The 20,616-nt window shown below is 36.0% G+C and overlaps 1 protein-coding gene and 1 long non-coding RNA gene across 3 annotated transcripts; both read left to right on the forward strand.

The window, feature by feature from the left end:
• The first annotated feature begins 1,731 nt into the window (after positions 1 to 1,731).
• Positions 1,732 to 9,525, forward strand: LOC133853758 (adenine phosphoribosyltransferase 3). 2 transcript variants are annotated; one of them, XM_062289776.1, is made up of 6 exons: positions 1,739 to 2,047; positions 2,446 to 2,556; positions 5,704 to 5,796; positions 7,162 to 7,311; positions 8,193 to 8,251; positions 9,194 to 9,525. In XM_062289776.1, the coding sequence occupies exons 1-6, from the start codon at positions 1,966 to 1,968 to the stop codon at positions 9,245 to 9,247; spliced, it is 549 nt and encodes a 182-aa protein (XP_062145760.1). In that variant the 5' UTR covers positions 1,739 to 1,965; the 3' UTR covers positions 9,248 to 9,525. The 2 variants fall into 2 exon arrangements, 1 of the variants encoding a protein (XP_062145760.1); XR_009896732.1 differs by lacking the exons at positions 8,193 to 8,251; positions 9,194 to 9,525 and adding an exon at positions 6,142 to 6,223 and having other exon boundaries at positions 1,732 to 2,047; positions 7,162 to 7,297.
• A 3,499-nt stretch (positions 9,526 to 13,024) lies between these two features.
• On the forward strand, positions 13,025 to 15,545 carry LOC133854860 (uncharacterized). Its single transcript, XR_009896871.1, has 3 exons — positions 13,025 to 13,563; positions 15,051 to 15,142; positions 15,275 to 15,545. It is a non-coding gene; the product is annotated as an uncharacterized LOC133854860 (long non-coding RNA).
• The last annotated feature ends 5,071 nt before the right edge of the window (positions 15,546 to 20,616 follow it).

Below are 20,616 nucleotides of genomic sequence, written 5' to 3' on the forward strand. Positions count from 1 at the left end.
AAATAATAAGTGGATGCCTTGCGGCGACTTAGTATTTTTATTTTTTTAAAAAAAATGATATAATGGGATTTTAGAGCCATATTTCACCAATTGACCTTGGTAGATGTTAAATATTGTGTCCCATTTTTAACGGCATTTTTCACCAACATTGCAAAGGTCTTTAAATTTTGTAAGTTATAGGGTTGTATTTGTATAGTCCTTGAAGACAATGCGAAAGCTCAAGCGATCGTAGCCTCGCTCAATTCAGACGAAAGAGAGTTGGATGTCTTTACTGCAAATGCTTCTGCTACAGTAAACATTCAATATTACACAGTAAGCCACAGTGGTAAGCTTAGCCACGTCGCCACGTGGCATGCCCTTTTTTTTTTACAACTAATCATGAATTGATTATGTAAATATGATTTTTAATATCTCAATAAAACAAGTATAAAACAAACTAGGACCGACAATTTTTAACACGATTTGTGAATTTGATACGAACTCAACATAAAATTAACAGATTAGGATTGAAACGTCTGTTCATTTAACTAAATTGGTCAAATTAGGGTTAATTTATATAGTTTTTATACACATGTCTAGACATAACTCAAACCCAACACCTGAACATAAATTGCCAAGCCTACAACTATTCAACAAAATTTGAAAAAAAAAAAAAAAAAAAAATAGTAGGCATATATTGTGAAAAGAGAATTTTTTGAAGAAAAAAAAAAGTAGACATAAGGAATAACTTCACTTAAGAGTATTGAACTTTCACCATTTTTGAAAGAAAATACTTGAAATTCAAAACGTCTCAATTTAGGGTATCCATATTTTGGAAAGTCTCAATTAGAGGTTCTTCGTTAAGATTTTCTCTTAAAATCCTATCAAAATTCTCAAAATACCCATGTGTTTATTATTTTAAAAATATTATAAAAATATCCAAAGATTCAGGCATGAGCATTTTTGTACGTTAAATTCTAACCAACACCTAAATCCTAGCATTTTCTTTTTCTTTTTTTTTTTTTCTAAATAAAACAGAGATATTTTAAAAATTTTGATAAGATTTAACGGAAAATCTTAACAGAGGACTTCTAAGTGGGATTATTCGAAAAATGGATATTCTAAATTGAAATGTTTTGAAATTCAAGTATCTTCTTTCAAAAATAGTGGAAGTTCAATACCTTTAAGTGAAGTTCTCTCAACATAAAATGATCTCCTTGTTATGTACTTAAAAAAAAGACTATCTACTCTAAATCTTAGTCCATTTACATGACATATCCAAATGTATCAAGAATTAAATGTAGAAAATGTAATATATAACTAATTGTGAACATGTAACACTCTATTTTCATTAACCCCGCCCAAAAATGAAGTTAGGGAATTTCCCTATTTAGCCTTTATGCCCCTTGTTTGTAACTCGTGTGTGAGTTTACAATAATCAACCAACACTAGCAAGATCCACAAAGCCAACCCTCGGCCATAATTACATGAATCTACTTTATATATATACTCACACAACAACACTTGGAGAAAAACCATTTGCATGTTTATGTGGATATATTTTGTGTATATTTCTTATAAATTTTACTGTAGAAATATATTGATAGAAAATTATAAAAATATATCTGGAAAGATGTTGAAACAAGAGAGAGTAATAAAAGCACCTCGTGATACCAGTTTTTGTATTTTGTTACCACCTTTTACGATCCCTCTGTTTCTTACTCATCGAAAAGATTTGGTCTCTCTCATATATATATTCTCGTGCAGAGAGCCCCTCTCTCCCGAAGCACTCTCTCCATCTATTATAAATACCCACCTTTCTCTGCCACTCTCTCTCTCTCTTCCATTACTTTCTCTCTGTTGAGAGTTTTCAGCTACCGAGCTGGTTCAACTGTGAGAAAGGGAAAGAAAATAAAAGAGAGAGGGAGGAGGGACGGTTTTCTTTTTTACCTGTTTGTGAGTTGGGTTTGTGACATAGATACTATAATGTCGGCTTACAGAGACGAAGATCCTCGTATCCATGGCATCAAAACTAAGATTCGGGTCGTCCCCAATTTCCCCAAACAAGGTTCGTCCTGTGATTTCTTTTCTTCTCTCTGTTCGCTCGCTGAGAAAATGTGGGGAATGAATGTTCCACAACCCCAGAATAAAAAATAAAAAATAAAAAAACCAAGCTACGCGTTGTACAACTGTCTTGCTTGATGGAAGTGGGTTTCCATTTTTCTTTTGTAGAAACAATGGCCCATGAGTCTGTAAAGTTCAAAATTTTTTCTACCCCAAAGAAGAAAGTTTATAATTTTATGTTTCTTTCAGTTTTTTTTTTTTTCTCTTTTCCTCAAATTTCCTGGCTACCACATAAAGCGTCTGTTTGTATTATTTTCTTATGCTTCTTTTTCTTTTTTCGGGTTTATTTGGTTTCACATTTTTTATTTTTTATTTTTAAATGGTAAATGGACAAAATGACAGGAATTATGTTCCAAGACATTACGACTCTATTACTGGATCCCAAAGCCTTCAAAGACACAATCGATTTGTTCGTTGAGCGATACAAAGGCAAAAACATTTCAGTTGTTGCAGGTAAAAAGAAAATGAAAAATCCTATTTTTTTTTTTTTTCTTTTTGGCGAAAAAGATTTAGTTGTTGTGGGGTTAGCATTTTGATCGAAAGCTTTTTGGGGAGAACTTTTATCTCGCTGTGATTAGCTTGAAGGTGGTGGGGTCCATTGCTTACGAAAGAGTGGGGGTGGGAGATGCAGAAAGTGCTTTCTCTTTCCTTCTTGTCTTTCTATTGCATAAGTTTCTGGTTGTCTTTTTGAATGCTTTCGAGAGACATTATGGAATGGAAGAGACTGTGGGTGGTTTTTGGGGGAGTGATTTTTTGTTTGACTATGAGCTTTGGTAGTGGGTTGTGCCATTGATTGCTCCCTCTGAAATTTTTCTTGAGCGGCTCACATTGCTCGCTCTCTGCGGCATGTGCTTTGATTCAATTTGCATGGATGGTGGTTGGTGATGGATGCCCAGGATGCCCAACTTGTTCAAATGTGGACCCGCCTGATGCGAGTTTCGATTGGGCCGGTCTTTTGGCTCCATTGTAATGTGGGTTTCACGTTTTACTGTTCACTGGCTTTGGCTTGCTTCTATGCCTCCTTTGTTCTTGTTATTTGTCATGCTTTATTTATTTATTATTATTATTATTATTATTATTATATTTTGGAGAAATCCTGTCTAAATTTGAGGGGCATTGTTGATTTCGCCGGATGAACTGTAAATTCTATGCGTCGTTTTTTTTTTTTTTTTTTTTTTTTTTTTTTTTTTTTTTTTTTTTTTAAATTTTAATGTGATTCTCTTAGGATTGCTGGCTTATTTGAGCTTCTTGAGATTAACCCTTGAAACTTTGATAACTAAATTATCGAATATTATCCTTTTTATCTTTTTTTCTCCATGTGTTTTGTATTGCCCGTTTTGTGATAACAACCTGTTAGCTTCAAGATATTCCATTTTCACATTTTGGAAACTATTGATGAAAATAAGAATCTGATGATGGTAGCAATATTTTTTGCGGCTATAATTGCTTCTTCATGTCATACAACTTACTATGTACTTTGATTTACTCGTGCACACAATATGTTTCTACTAACATTTCTTGCAAAAACTTGAGAGTAGTAAAACCTATATGATCTAATTATTGATAATAGGGCCTTGGACTCTCTCTGTCTCTGTCTCTCTCTCTCTCTCTCTCTCTCTCTCATTTTATTTTCTTTCTTTTGGTAAGTTTTCTCTCATTTCTATTATATCTGATTCAGAAATGATTTTGGTTGACATTTATTTTATGTATTTTGTCCTCGTGTGTGCCTTAGGATCTCTTGATTCTCTTCCCTATTGTGCTTTGTAGACTTTGTCTGTCTTCTTGTCTTTTATTTCTGAGAACCTTTGTGGAATCTTCTGTTACAAAATTCAGTCGCATGAATAAGATGCAGTTTTTTCCCCGTAAAAGATAAAGAGTAGCACCTTGTTGATTTTCATTATAGTTGATGTTATTGTGTGGATAGAATTCGATTATTACAAAATCTAGTTTGTTGAGTGCGTCATAAGGGTATGTTGCATTCAGTTAGGATGACATCTGACACAATGTCGTGATGTTATGTGCAATCATGCCAATACATGTGTTCATTTCAATATCTTTTTCCAATGCATTTTTTTCAAAAGTTGATTGTCCAAGTCGGTATCGTTTTTCCACTTCTTCAGCTACTATATCAGTCTTCTGTATTTTCAAATAATTTTTAATAATTGATATTTCCAAGCTGACTCTTGCGATTGGATATTAGTGTTTCGTAGGAGGTTTACTCATCAAAACATTTGTCCCCTATGAGGAACTTCAAAATTTGAAAACAAGGCTTCCACGCATCTCTATCTTTTATTTTTAATTTTTGTACTTGCATACACTAGCTCCACTACTACCAATAGGATTTGTGTTTCCCATTGGACTTGTAATGGTTCAAGTGATTTGACCAATGGTCATAAAAATTAAAGTGAAGTACCATAACCTGCTCCTTTCTGTTGTCAATCTCATTCAGGATTGTCAGGTGGTGCACCCGGAGCCCTTAAAGGGTTTCTGTGTGTGTTTGAGTGTACCTCTTGTCATTGGATTGTGAATTTACTATAAATATGCTGATGTGGATCCATTGTTACATAATTCATGAAGTTTTTCCTTTCATATTGATGTTACATGCACAGCTATTCCTTAGTTGACATTTGGACCGACGAATTCTTAATTGTCAAATATTTGAGTTCATGAATGGTGTGAGGTCATTTGGTGATTGTCATTCCTATTTGATTGCAAGGAAAGACAAATAGACCTTGATCACTTTGACAACAATCCGGATGGCACCTTTAGCATTTTTTGGGTGGGTGGTAGATTTTGAATTATATGTGTCAATGGAGTTTTATTGTGGTCAGCTGATGGAGAATAATCTAGGTTAGCACTCTGGTTTAAAATGGTTTGTGACAAGTACGAATTTTAAAAAAGGGGGGCTCTTTATAAGTTATTTTTGTTTCAACTTCACATTTTTTTTTTTTAAAAAAAAAAAAAAAAAAAAGATTGTCATGGTTGAGGTGATTGTCTACATTTGAATGTCTTCTTTCTATTGCTGTGTGACTTACTTTAGCATTCTTGTTTCAATCCTGTTTGTAGATTATTTGTTTGGTTATGAGCTTTAGGTGTTCGCCGATGCCATGCCTATGCTACTAGTATGATTCAGGAATGTTACTTATTTTATGATAGATTATTTCTTATTTGTTTAAAGTAATGTTCTTTCAACATTTATACTCATTGATGTTCTTGACAGGTTGGAGAGATATGATTTGTGTATGAGACATCCCCTTGTGCTTTAGAAGTTTCTATGTAGTTTTTTTATATAATGTTATAAGGACTGACAACGTGTAACTCATCATTCTTTGTTTGGTCCCACCTTTTAGTGCAGTGTATATAGTTTCTATTTGTTTTTTTATAGAAAGGTTCTTTTTTCTTCTTCTTCTTTTTTTTTTTTTTTTTTTTTTTTTTTTTTTTCAGTTTTCTTAGAATATAGAAAAATCAGCAATTATTTTTTATGCAATTTTTGGATCAATAAGGGAAAAGTTACATTAAGTTGTAGTCGGCTATATTTTGGTGTCCTGTTTTTCTGAAAAATAAGGGTGCCATTTTTTTTTTTTGTTTTGATTTTTCCAGGAATAGAAGCTCGGGGTTTTATATTTGGTCCTCCCATTGCTTTGGCTATAGGGGCAAAGTTTGTTCCCTTGAGAAAACCAAGGAAGCTGCCTGGTATTTTTCATCTTGCTACTGTAATTTCCTGTATCTCTTGCTATGAGTGCACTGATTCTCCCATTTTATGTTTTCTTAAGACAAGATTTTTCTTTCTTGCGATGTTGGTTCCTGGCAATGCTATTTGATTCAATGCATTTTTTTTAAGAAACATTTATAATGTTGCTTTTAATGATATTTTGATTAATTATTAAAAAAATATATATAATTTTGCTTTTACTTTATCTGCTTGTTCATACTGATCCACGAACCTGTAGCCTCTTGTGATTTTGAAAATTCCTTAATTTATTTTCCATTATTTCAAATTATTAAGAGTCCAACTTTCTCAATGTGTGGATCTAGCAGAGGTTACTGAAACTACATAACCAGAGGAATTTTCTATAGATAGTGACCGTATGAGATTCAAGTGCTTTGTTTCCATTGTCTTGTAAGTACTACACCTTGCTTTGGAAGCTGTAATCTAATTTGCTAGAACTGAGTAGTGTTAATCACCATTAAAGAGAATATCTTGGATTTCTTTGGCACTGTAACTGCATATTCTCCAACTGAATGATGACTAATAATCCTGATGATTTTGGACCTTGGTTGTCGGGGGGAAGCCCGACTACTGCTGACTGCTGCTTTGTTGTGGAGCATTATTGTTATTTTTTATATTTACTGCCATTCTGTGTTTGAATGATTGTTATGATTTCTAGGTTTTTTTTTTTTTTTGGATAAGTAAGAGAATTTTATTAAAAAAAGCGTAAAGTGCTTCTAAGTACACGAGAAGTATATATAGAAGCAACTCAGCTAGCCCACATAAAAAACTCAAGAAAACCTACAAGGAACCCACAAGAAAACCCGTAACAAGCATAATAGTAACCTCCACAATACAATAGAAACCCCCATTAGTAACCCACATGTTTTCTAGTTCTTGCATGTACAATATAATTGTTCTTGTTCTCTTGTGGTCGTCAGTCTTGGTCCATCTAGTGAATTGGTGGTCCGTATTTCGTGTGGTTTATTGTAGCCTGGTAATCACAATGATATGACACAACCATGTTTTAAGCTGAAGTCACCATGCCATGTGTCTCGTGATTTTAGCATTTTAGAAATTATGGTATTCTTAGTGCTTCAATAAAATATATTTCCTATCAGTATTGTGTGTTGCTTGGCATTTCACACTGTTCTGGTGTTCATTAATCATGGACATATATAGTAATATTTTGATATGACTCTTCCTGAGCATATTAGGGGCTTAACAAGACTTGTCCTTGAATCTCTTTGGGTTTTGAATATTTGCAGTCAACTTTGAAGATGTTGTGGCTACTACATAGATTCATATGTTGTTAGTTTTGTTCAACTATAATCTCGACTTAATGTCAGGTGAAGTTATTTCTGAAGAGTATATTTTGGAATACGGAAGGGATTGTCTTGAGATGCATGTTGGGGCAGTTGAACCTGGTGAACGTGCTTTAGTGGTCGATGATTTAATTGCCACAGGTGGCACACTCTGTGCGGCTATGAACTTACTAGGTAATTGCATTGTAAATTCTTAATACAATGTTTTGGGTCAAATTTTAGAACAAATAATCCCCTTCCATCTAGGGGCTTTTAATTTTATACATAAGTTTTTTACATCCTTGGGTGGGGAGTGTAAATGAATGTCCAATTCATCTTGGAAGTTGTATGAATTGGTGACATTTTTTTTCTTAATTTTTTTGGGGGAACCATTGGAATAACAGTTCTAAGCTACATTACACACTTTATATACTGTGTTAATTCAGCCTCAAATTAACATTTAGACATCGAGAACTTTATCAGACCAGAACACAAGCAAGCAGAGCCAGGGCCGGCTCAATAGTATAGGCAGCTTAGGCCACTGCCTTGGGCCTGTAGAGGCCCCTAAAAATGCCTCTACAGAGAGAGAGAGAGAGAGGGAGGGCCGGCTCAATAGTATAGGCAGCTTAGGCTACTGCCTTAGGCCTGTAAAGTCCCCTAAAACATGCCTCTACAGAGAGAGGCTATTTAGCATGCTATGGGGACCTAAAAACAAAACAAAAGCTGACAAGGGATGTTTAAAACCTTAAAAGATTTCAAACAAAAGTACATGTACCCCTTTCTTTTTTCACTTCTTTTATTTTTTTTCATCATCCCTAATCAAATCTTAAATGCAAAAATTTGATTAGTAATTTTGCATCTCAAATTTAGAAGGAAAAAAAAAAAAAAAAACACAGGTACTTTGTTGCCTTGATCGATTTACTTGTTTGGTTGAACTTGGTGCACTACTTATATTCATCTTCAAAATCATATCTAATTTTATGTTCTCTCTTTCGTATTTTCATACTTGCTGATGCTATCAAATCTTTGTGCTAATTACTTTAGTCAATTTTTTATTTTATCATGTTGCTTCTCAGAACGTGTCGGAGCAGAAGTATTTGAATGTGCATGTGTAATTGAGTTACCAGAATTAAAGGTGCACTTATTGTTTCAACTCTTTGTTTCTCTTTTCAGTTATTAAACTATCAAGTGATTATAGTATTTGCTAGTGTTGCTTTAGTGCTTCCGTTACCTTGTTTTCACCTGGAACATATGAGCATAATTTCTGCGCACAAAATGATTAAATTTTATTGGAAATTGAGTTTTGCCACCCATATACACTCACCCATGCATGACTAGGTTAATGGTTTCATATGTTAATTTTGGGAAATTGACAAATCATGGTAATGTGAAGATAAGGAAAAGCAAAGTAGAAGAGACATGTCAAGAACACAAGTTGGCGTTGGCTTACACACAGTACTCATTTACACATTGTTGGTACTTGTAATAGTATTGAGTAATGAAACACTGCTGTGCTAATTGTGAGAGATGGTTATTCAAGTCTTAAAACACTGTAATCTAGATATACAGGCACGGCTACTTTTAAGCATGTGGTGCATCTATGGTATCAAGCTCAAGGCTGGTAGTTGAAAGGGTACCCCCTTTTGGACGTCTTGAATGTTTGGATCTTTAGTTGATGCCTCCAATTAGGAAACTAGTGCAGTCAATTAATTTAGAGAAAATGAGTAGAGTTTATTTGATTCTCTTGTTGATATTAACGTTGATGTTTAGGTATGTTAAAATGACTGCTTGGTAAATGGAACACAGAACCTAATGAATCATTTACCTTCGAATAGATTTTCCATGAAGAATATATTGTCTTTCTTTTTCCTCTACAATTACAATCCAAAGTTTCAAGTTTGTTTTGAATATATTCAGGGAATATCCAATTAAGCATGAAGCTAGTTTTTTTCTGTAATGCTTGTTTATCTTTTTCTGGACTATCATGCCTTTGTCTTAGGTCTGCAACAGACCAAAGAAAGATCATTGATTTCGGCTATAACATGTCTGTACTTCTAAATTTTTCTGGACATTGCAGGGTCGTGGGCGATTGAACGGCAAGCCATTGTATGTACTAGTGGAGTACCAATAATTGTGGCAGATGATACAATTAGCCTGCAATGGTTCACCATGACAACGTGTAGAATAGAGGGATATTATTGGGACTTTTTTGCCCAATTATTAATGAATTTTGATGAACCTTGGTTGTTGAGATCCTTCATTTTTCCTAGTAGCATAGGACATTGAATTGTGGAAAGGGCTTGATTTGAAAAATGCTTCTAGTGGAGCACATTTTTTCTTAAGAAAATGAATTCATATAACCTGTCATGGGTTTCATTTGGGGTTCGAATAATAGCTGTCCTGCCATGAGATGCTAGTTTCACCATGTGACTTTGACATGAAAAGAGTGAAAACTCTCGAAATACTTGCAATCAATCAGACTTGCTTCTTTGGTCATTCAGATTGTTTCACATCTCTCTCAGGCTTGCTAAACTTTGGGACTATGCAATGTGTAATAGTCCCTTAGTAGCTGGATGGGCTTAATTGTGGTAATGGGCTTGGCCCATTCTAATTGTTAGAGTTAGTTTAGGGCTTTGTCTATATAAAGCCTAATAGTCTAATTGTAGGAGTATCTTGAATCATTTGTATTGTTCTTAGAACAAGAGGAGATTAGCACTCTCGAATGTTGCTAAGGAGACCGGCAATCTCGAATTTGCCATTATCATTACTACTTGATTCTCTTTCAATTGTTCATCTTTTCCCTCTCAAATCTACTTCCATTTTCATATTTCTTGTTAAAATTCCGTAACAGTTTTGGGAACTGTTACAAGTGGTATCAGAGCCTAGATCCACTGATTTTCTATTTTGTTCATTTCCAAACCCTAGATCTATGGATCTTCACCATTTTGATGGAAAAAACCTCTCGGTTTGGATGTTCCAGCTTCAGCAAAATTTCCTCTACTACAATACCCCCAACAATCTTCACAAATATATGATGGCCTCATATTACATGGAAGGTGAGGCTCTCGATTGGTTGGTAACAATGGAACGGGGTGGAGTTTTTACAATGGATGCTGATTGGGAGAATTTTGTGCGACTTATTCACCTTCGATTTGGACAAGAATCGGAGGACCAACAATGTCAGCAACTCAGTGATTTCATGGCAAACTGTGAGCAAGTCCAGAAAGGAGAAGAGGAGAAAAGCGAAGACGGAGCCACAAAATCGGTTGGAGAAATTGTTGAGGCTATTCTAGAACGATTTTCGATTCCTGCGGAGGTAGAAAACCAAGAGGAATTCACGACCGAACAGTTTCCGAAGGAGGAGCATTTGGCTGTGGACGGGAGTGAAATGCTTGAAGCGACGGAAGCAGTTCCTCTAGCGATTGACTCCCTCGCAGTTGTAGAGCAGTTTTCAGCTCCTGAAAAGGTAGAAAACCTAGACCTCATTCACATTCCAGATCCGGTTGAAGACGTTGACACCACACAACCAATTCCAGAATCTGAAACAGCTCTGGTTGGAGATACCTATCACCAGCTCGATGAAATTCCTCAACCAAAAAATTCTTCCAATCCAAATCTGTTTGTTCCTTTTCAAGATGATGAACATGCTGACAGGGAGAAGGTGTTGTTTGCACTCAGACACACAAAATCTGAAGCGCAAAATCGAAAAACTTCCATTTACACGGTGAGTTCCTTTGTGTCTCGGGGTGTGATGGACAACGCAGTAGATGTTTTTGTCCTTAAGCATAGGTGGCGATGGAAACTAGTAGACCAAAATGAGGATGAGGAGGCGATGAACGCGAGCCTTCTACCGGAAAACGCCTCACGATTTTTGCAGATTGGTTGTTTGTGAAAATGCAACCAAAATATCAAACACGAGAAAAATTTCTAGAATTTGCAGATGGAAGAAGAAGCAAATGCGCTGGCTGAAATGGACGCGCCGATATGCCGCTGTCGCCGGAGCCGAGCGCGACTGGAGACAGGATGTCCGAGAGGCCGGACTCGGGGCAGACGACTTAGTTCTAAAACGAATCAGAAATAAGGACAGGTGGCAGCATCACATGATTTGTTTTAAACAAAGAACGGACAGCTGGAGTCCATTAAGCTGGTATGTTGCAGGGGACAACTAGAAATAGGACACAGTGGCAGCAGGGCTGAAGTGACGAGAAGAACCTACAAGCTCCTACGTGGCAGCAGCAGCAACGTAAAGGTTGAAAAAAATTCAATAGTGGGCTGGCTTTGGAGTTGTTGGGCCGTGAGTGCAAAGTTCAGCCTAGAAGAAATTCTGCTGCAAGTGGCTTAAAGTGGGCCCAGAAGTCTATGGGTTGGCAAATAAATAAATAATGGATTTGCTTTTGTTTTGTTCAACCCGCACCTTGAGGGCAAGGTGCTTTTAAGGGGTGGGTAATGTAATAGTCCCTTAGTAGCTGGATGGGCTTAATTGTGGCAATGGGCTTGGCCCATTCTAATTGTTAGAGTTAGTTTAGGGCTTTGTCTATATAAAGCCTAATAGTCTAATTGTATGAGTATCTTGAATCATTTGTATTGTTCTTAGAACAAGAGGAGATCAGCACTCTCAAATGTTGCTAAGGAGACCGGCAATCTCGAATTTGCCATTATCATTACTACTTGATTCTCTTTCAATTGTTCATCTTTTCCCTCTCAAATCTACTTCCATTTTCATATTTCTTGTTAAAATTCCGTAACAGTTTTGGGAACTGTTACACAATGTGTATAGCTGCTTGAGTAGACCCTTTCCTTTTTGTTCAGTATCGCAACGTCGTTTGATTGTTATGTTCTTCCAGTTGCCAGAGTGATCACCACCTACCGAGAACTTTATTAACACAATCGAATTCCTATTATGATGCATGAAAATTTAGCTGTTAATCTTCCACCTAAAATAGGTTCAGTTTATTTCAATGAAAGGACATTTTCTTCTCTAAACTAAAGTAAAAGGGTTTAGGCTGCAGGAATTTTATTTAATTCAGTCTATTAAACTAACATGTGTTTAAACAGTTTTTACATATAATTTTAATTTTTATATGTATTTTGGACACATGCCAATTTATTTTGACATCCATAATTTCTCAGGCTCCACCTATTTTCTGTCAGCACCAACCCCATCGGAGCCACCTATTATGATCAATGTAGTATCTCATATGTTGAGACGTTCACTAAATGTGGGAAAATCAGATGTGCATGAAAAATGTTCGATGAAATGTTTGAGAAAGATTAGGACGATATAGATGGATATGCTTAACTGGGTGAGGCTGGCTGTAATACCCCGTATTTTAAATATGGATATAAATATTCATTTACTAAAGAACCTTTCTTGTTTTAATTTAATAAAAGTTTAAATAGACCTTAAACTTTAGAATAATGAAAATAGGGTCAAACGAACTCCGTTTTGGTCGATTCAAAAGTCAAAACGCTCGTCTCAAAGTCCTTTAGCTACCCTCCGAATTTCATAATTTTTGGACTTCATTAAGGATACGAAAACAGCCACGAAAAATATTACATCTGTTTTGGACGAAAATTGATAAATAATATTTGTGGGCTTTTCTATTCCTTAAGAGCCCAGCCCAGTCCACACGTGAAGCCCAGCCAGCCCATGTTGATTCAGCTCTCTCTCACTCTCTGCCTCTGCACCTCTCATGTTCCAACAGGTGTTCCCCTTAATTGATTTTTTTACGAAAATCTCCCCTTCTTGACGCCCAAGACGTGCTGCCCAAGTATAAATCTCAGCTTTTGATTCTTCTTGCTGCCCACGCTTGGATTCAGAGCCATCGATCAGTTTTGATACAAGCAATCTCAACCACCCGTTTCAGTGAGAAACAAATTTCCCCTTTAGATCATCGCACAGCTTCTTCTTCAAATTCTCTCTCGGGTTTCTCTTCTCCTTGCTCTCTTGTTGCAGAATTTTTCCTGCAACTTCTTCCCTTGGTTTAGTGCGTAAAAGCTCCACTTTCTCTTACCTCTTCACCCATCAGGACATAGAAGGAAGCAAGAAAAAAAAAAAAGAAGAAGAAATAGTTCCCTCCTCTCTACCCTTATATCTCTCGGTCCAGCCGCTCTCTCCCTTCTTCCTTCATGAACAGCAGGCAGCAAATCATTTCTCTTCTTTATTTCTCTCTGTTTCGGTCAAGCCCAAATAAAGAGCTCTCAGTTCTCTCTCTATACATATCTTTTGGTTTGTAGCTTTTAACAAAGAGAAAAGGAAAACAAGAAGAAAGAAAAAGGGAAAAAGACAAAAGGAAAAAGGACATCTCTCTCTCTCTCGTGAAACAAAGGAAAAGAATTAAAAAATAATTAATCAATAAATAAGAGGAAGAAGCTTTGGATAGCCATAAAAGAAAAGAAAAGAAAACAAAGAAGAGAACCTGTACTTGTCACTCGGCAGTATGTGCGGTAAGCTTCTTTTACTCATGGGTATTATTTTAGTACATGTACAACTTTTAGTTATTAGACATAAGTTAATGGTTTTCATAAAGTTAAGTTATTAGTATATATGCGTAAAAGAATATTTTTAAAGTGGTATATTTTGTTATATATTCTGGGCAAGTTTCTAAACCTTGGTTATTGTAATTTTTAAAGTTAATTATTAAGTATTCTAATATTTTAAGTTGTGTTTTAAACAGAGGATTTCAAAGCGGAGTACTTAATTTAATAAATACGTCGTTCTAATGCCCTAGTAAAAAGTCATTATTTTATAAAAGCGTCGTTACGCTGCCCAAATATTTTAAAGTATTTTAAGTGTTATTAATATTAATACCCTTATTCTGCCCGAATTTTATAAGAATAAAATAAAGTTATTATTCTATTAATTTGTTTTGATACATGAAACTCATTATTTATATTTGGTAAGCTATTATGTTTATCTGTTATAAAAATGATATATATATGTGTTTAATTAATTGACGAAAGAAAAGAAATAATAAGGAGATGATACTTTAGTTTAAGTTTTAGGTTTCAAATCTTAGAATATTTCTCTAAATTTCTTCTTGCAATTTATTTAAGTAGAAGGTAGCTAAAATATTGCTCAGAAGATATCAGGTAAGGGGACACAACTTTAAAACCCGGCGAAACTTTTAAATAAAATCTTTTCAAGAGTAAAACGTCGGGAATTTTCAAAGGACTTTTTCACTGTAATATTACTTGTTATTTTTCTTCAGTTATAATAATTCTTTTATGAAATGTAATTGAACCTCCATATGATTATTTGATAGCTCTCAAGAATGAAATAATAAATATGTTACCTGTGAATCACATGGATGAATGAAGCTAAAAATTATATGTTACATGTGCACCATATGAATGAAGAGGATGATGTAATTATGATTTTCAAAAATGATACATATGCACCATGAGAATGAGGATGATGATGACTCTCAAAATATATGTGTTACATGTGCACTATATGAACAAGATGATGAAATTATGTTGAATATTTGTTTTATGTGCATCACACAAAGTTTTGTCCCACGGTACCATAATGCTGTGATCCGGATCTTATGATGATGATGATGATGGGTAGCGGGGCAACCACACCAAAAGTGTGGGGCTATCGGCCGGGGGGTTCTCACCTAGGGAGCTTCCTAACCCGGCAGCTCTCTCCTGTGACGACAGGATGAGCCATGGATCCTTCGGGATCGGTCCTTTGGACGAGTCCAACGTGCACCGCTCATGGTAAAAATGCGGAAGTGGTCCAGTGGTAGACAAAACTTACACACTATGAATGATGATTGCATATGCATATTTATTATTGATGCTGATGTTTCTATATGTGAACTCCGAAAATTCTAAGTTTTTAAACTAAACTTTTTATACCACCTTGTACTATGTTGTGTTACTTACTGAGTTATCAAACTCACCCCTTACCCCTTTAACCTTTTTAGGATATAATAATCAGAGTCACCTTTTGGTAATGGCATAGACCTGGCTAAGAGCAATAGATGGTATCTTGGGGAACTGATGTAACCTTTGTAATGTATAATATGTTTCCCTATTGGAAATTTATAACTTTGTGAAAAGCTACTCTTTTATGGATATATATAAAATAGATGGATAAAATCTATAACTATTAGAGATATGCTTTATGTAAATATATATTTTTTTTTAGGCTCAAGTTCGCGTTTCCCTTATTTCCCGAAACGGGGGCGCGACACTGGCTGTGGAACAAACGGAACCTTAGTGAAAGTGATCCATCCATTCTGATCAAATATATGGCAAAGCCAGGCCAAGCCGAGGTGTAGAGCTACAAAGTGTCTTCCCCCTAATATAATTAATTGACGAGATATGATATGTTTATAATATTTGTATAATTTTTGTACAATTATTTTTCAAAATAAACATTAGATCTGCTTTCATACATGTGGGTCTTATATATTTAATGGTTGATTTTTTTTTAAAAAAATATATATATATTATTGGAATTGTACATTAATTATACAAAAGTGTAATCATATCATATCTCTTGTTTAATTCTCTTTGACATGGTAAAGGATCCCATTGATCCTTGTTTTTTCGGTTTTCGATTAATAGCTTCAGAAAAAAGAAAAAGAAATAAAGAAAAGTAGAGGAGAGAGAGTTCATTCCCCCTTTCTTTGGGGTCGCTGGAACTCTTTCTTGGTTCATTCAGTAATTCTCTAAGCAAATACGCCATGCTAGACGGTAGAGAATTAGTTAACTACACGCAAATATACATTATTGAGGTGTTGTTGGGAGTGGTGTGGTATGATCTTTGATTTCTCATTGCGAGGACACTTCACTTTAAAAATTGGCCTAATTTGTTAAATTTTTGTTTTCTCTTCTAAATACAAAAACATTAACAGACAATCAAAGCATAAAAACAACTTTCATATTTATGTCACTTCAAATTTCTTTTTCAAACAAGAAATAAAAATACTCTTAGAACACATTAACAAACATACTATCTTTTATGGGAAAAATTATCCTTTTATGAGATAAATTATGATAGAGCAACATCCATCAAATTTGATCAAGTATATTTCTTTCTAACAAGCTTTGTTGTTAGAATATTTTGTATTCTATTTTATTATATTTCCTATTAAGGTCTAGGGTTTCTTACTCATTACTCATTCTCTCTGTCTATATATAGAGTTATGTAATATTGTTCTGCATAATTCAATATTGTAAAGATGTAGCTCATACGCCTCTTTATGCTTCTGCTCTCTCTTCTCTCTTTTTCTGTAATATATCTAACATAGCATCAGAGCCACTTTCTTCTAGCCTTCAACATCCTTGACGTTTTCCAAGTGTCCTTTATGTGCTCTGATGTGTGTTTTAAATAATACTCGCAAGTGCACGAATCGTTTTGCAATATAGTGTTATGCAAGTGCGAGGTCGATCCCACAGGGAAATGGTCAAATATTGGTGTCTTGCTTAATCAACCTCATTTTAACCTAGTTCCAAAGGTTTGAGACTTGATTCAAGAACAAAAGACTAAATGAAAGAGATGTAATGAAATATGTAAAATAAAAGGAACTAAGGTTAAGGAATCCACCAAACCAAATCCTACAACTCACACTCTTGGTTTCCACTTGAACACCCAAAGAACATTAAGCTTAGGGTGTTATTCAAGTTTCTTAACCATAAACCCAAGAACCATTAAATGAATCCAACACATTGACAATTCACAAAGGGTACCGATTGAAATCAAAACATCCAATGTATCATTCAATCACAATGGATATCATCATTCAAACCGATAAAACAATGTATTAGTCGGTTGAAACACATAAAATGTCCTCTATCCACCACTAACCACATTCATTGCAAAAGATAAAGCTTTAAATGAATGGAACTTGAACAACTAACATGATATATCATTAAATGTGCAAGTGGTACAGCAAGGTTGTGAGTGTCATCAATGGAAAGGTTTCATCCTCAACCCTAGTTGAGGTTACTAGCCTTCCATGACTAAGAACACCACAAGAAAATGATGAACAACCATGGAAATGAAAGAAAAGCTCTACAAAGAGAAAGTATTCTGAAAATAAACTACTGAATTACACTACAATAAGCACGAAATTAAAACTAACTACAGAGTTTCTGCTCTATTCTTTCCTCTCCTACTCTCTCTACTACTCTCTCAACAAGGGGATGGCTATGGCTTTTATAGAGGAAAGCCATGGCAAGAAATGACTCCTCTACCCTCCTCTAGGGTTCTTCTGCAGCTAGAGACAACCCCAAACACGAAACCAGCGTGTTCTGCAGCGGAAATCAGAAGGAGGACTGCTTTTTGGCTTCTGATTGGGCGTTCTGGCGCGCTCTGCAAAAGCAGTTTCTGGGAAAATTCGATCGATCGACTTTTATTTCGATCGATCGACTTGTCAGGGTCTTCGAATTTCCAGTTATCTTCTTATGAAATTTGTCATTCCTCTCTTATTGTCCTACAGAAACAGAAAACACAAAAACTAACCAAAACATTAGAAAAATAACAAGGCTAAAGGTCTAACTAGTGCAAATCAAGGGGTCCAAATACACAATATTTGGCACTCATCATGCTCCATGATTGTCTCATAATTCCACTCGTCCACAAGCCCTCCTGCCTTTGAAGATGCTGCCAATCTCTTCAATGCCTTCACCGCAGCTCAATCTGAAAAATAAAATAAAAATCCCATAATCAAGCTTGTAAGGTACATATCTATCAATCTGTGGAAGAATCGTCACTAATGTCATCCAAACGCGTCGCCACGCACTGCCAAAGTCATCCTATCGACTATGTAGTAGTGCCACTAAACAAATTAGGGGCCGACGAGTTTATCGCCGCCGAGAATAGCCTCATTGGAGCTCCTACGGGCCTCCACACGCGGCTCCTAGGTTCTGCTGCTCAAGCAACGCGCCACCACACTCAGCCAATCATCTTAGTATATGCCAATTGACAAATCAGACACCGACGAGTCAAAATCTGTCGAGATCATAGTTGTGCAAGCTTCAACGAGCCTTCACGCGCACCACATGTCGCCCCTCTATCGCACGTGCCCACATGCGCCGATATAGCCTCTCTGTGCATCCAACTCACACGCCATTACTACTCGCACTATCATGTGCATTAGATTCACACGCCAACATGCCTTGATCTCTGTCAGAGCATCATGCAACACGACGGATTCGTCGATCAAATCCATTAAACCGATCCAGGTCTATTAGGCCCGTTATCAAACCTGTCCATAAAGCTTAGCCAAACAGGCCAGCCCGTCAACCCGACCCATTGAGTTAGACCTAATTATGTGTCCCAACTGTCCAAGCCGGCAAAAATCAGCCCAAACCCATCCACCTAGTTCAACCGAGTAGGCGAATCGAGTTTGTCTCAACCAGGCTTAGCCGACAACTCTAGCCAGCCCAATTTGTCACTCTGTCCATCCCAACAACAGCAACCCGGTTCATCATCCTGAACCCGAATCTTCGGGTTCAAACTGGTTCAAATATGGTTCAACTTGGTTCAGCCTAACCCGACCCATACAAAACTCAAGTCAAGCCACTTCAAATATGGGCCCAGCTAATCAAATTGGCCCATTTTTTTAACACTGGTTGAGCCTATCACGCCAACCCAGTTCTCTGAGTTAGACCTAGATCACCCTAATTCAAGCCCAACCAACATGTCCAACCATGATTTTTCGGTTCAACCTGGTGCAACTCAATTGATCCGGCTCAATTCTGGTCAACCTGTCTTCTCCAATTCTGCCAACAGCCCATTTCAGTGGCCTAGTCCACTAGCCCAGTCAGTTGCCTTTTGCCACTACCGCCTCCTTCTGCCTTCGGCAACTTTTCAGGTGATCCTCCGATGACCTTTTTAGCCAATTCCAATAGTTTTCTAACGACTTTTACAGCAAAGTTAAAATAATAATAATAATAATAATAATTCATTTCTTTTTGCCAAACTCAAGCTTACACCTATTGGGGATCATGCCCTAATCAAAGTATGCGCAGCGAAATACCAATCCCATAAAAAATTTCTTCAAGATAAACAATGCTAGATTAATTAAACTAATATGTTTAGGGTACTTACAATTGAAATCTGCATCTCCTAACCTATTAGGGCCAATTAATTTTAGTTGATTTGCTTATTGCATGTTGAATGATGAAGAACGCATTTTTCATGTTCTTCATTCAACCTCCAGATCTTCTCTCAAATGGCTGATATAACTGTTAGTGTGGACTCACAACTTAAAGTACTAAATTTGTTAATAATACTTCACTATGACCATCTATTTATAGACTTGGATGTAATGATAGGCTTAGAAAATAAGATAGAGTTGTGGCAAAGATAGGACTGGAGTCATAGGAGGAGTAGAATTCCAACTCCTACAATATTGGGTGCATGGCCAAGGCAAGTTAAACACTTCCATTGGCCATGCACGACATAGCCATGAGGAGATATGCGTCTAGGGCTAGGGTTAAAACCCTTGCCCATTGCTACTAATTTTCCAGCATGGGCTTGGGTTTTATCCCTTAAGCCCAATGCTTCTTTATCTCTACTTAAGCCTTTTGGAATTAATTCCAAGTGCCTATAGCTCTTAAATGCTTAAGCTCATAGGAAATTAATTTCTAGGCCCATAGCTCTTTAATTGCTTAAGTCCATAAGTAATAATTTCTAAGCTCAATCATCTCTATGTAATGAGCCATTTAGGAATCATATTCCTTTGGCCCATGTTTTATCAAATAAAACAATCCAAATAAATAAATACATAGCTGAGGCACATAGCATATGGTCAATTTACATCAGCTCAAAGAGGGACCTATAGGAAACAATACAATTAGCTTCAAATAGGTCTGTGACATTATCACACAACCTTATTAATAATAATTGATTCCACTAAATAAATGTGAACGAACTCTAATATGTATTTTAAAATTAATGAATAAATCGCCGCGACTTACTTATTTATTACATATTACCCCTCCATAAAATCATTTCGTAGTCAAACCAAAGTCAATACATTGTTACTTAGTTCACTACATATTTTCCTTGATAATCTAGATTTAATTTCATGATCCCTTTTGTACCTTGCGAGATTTCTTCTCACCTTGTACAAAACAAAGTTTTAGTAAATACCACTGAAACACTCAAGCTCAAGTATTAGGATAATCATTCCCATTAAATCTACATCAAGGGAAATATTCCTTATCACTTTGTTCCATGACAAATGATTTGGATTCCTTCTTGAAGGTGTTCTCACAATGCTACATGCGATCACCCAACAAATAGAAGTGTAGACCAACGATTTGATCTCATTCTCGTACATCAAAGTGACCTACACTTTTACATCTAAGTTCACAATCTTCTCAAGATTTGCAGTAACTGTTATAAGTCGTCGTGCACGTACATCATTCTTAATAACAATGTTGAAAGAATGATGACTCACGTAGTTCGTTCAGTTCATGGAACTACCTTGCACTTGCACTGACATATCAAACCGAAGCTCTTCCTGCTTCTCC

This window comes from Alnus glutinosa, chromosome 13 (genome assembly GCF_958979055.1).
Source record: "Alnus glutinosa chromosome 13, dhAlnGlut1.1, whole genome shotgun sequence".
Classification (NCBI taxonomy): Eukaryota; Viridiplantae; Streptophyta; class Magnoliopsida; order Fagales; family Betulaceae; genus Alnus; species Alnus glutinosa.

Coding starts and splice junctions, on each gene's coding strand:
- LOC133853758 (XM_062289776.1), top strand. CDS start 1,966: ATGTCGGCTTACAGAGACGAAGATCCTCGTATCCATGGCATCAAAACT. Junction 2,048..2,445: donor CCCCAATTTCCCCAAACAAG/GTTCGTCCTGTG, acceptor ACAAAATGACAG/GAATTATGTTCCAAGACATT. Junction 5,797..7,161: donor AAAACCAAGGAAGCTGCCTG/GTATTTTTCATC, acceptor ACTTAATGTCAG/GTGAAGTTATTTCTGAAGAG.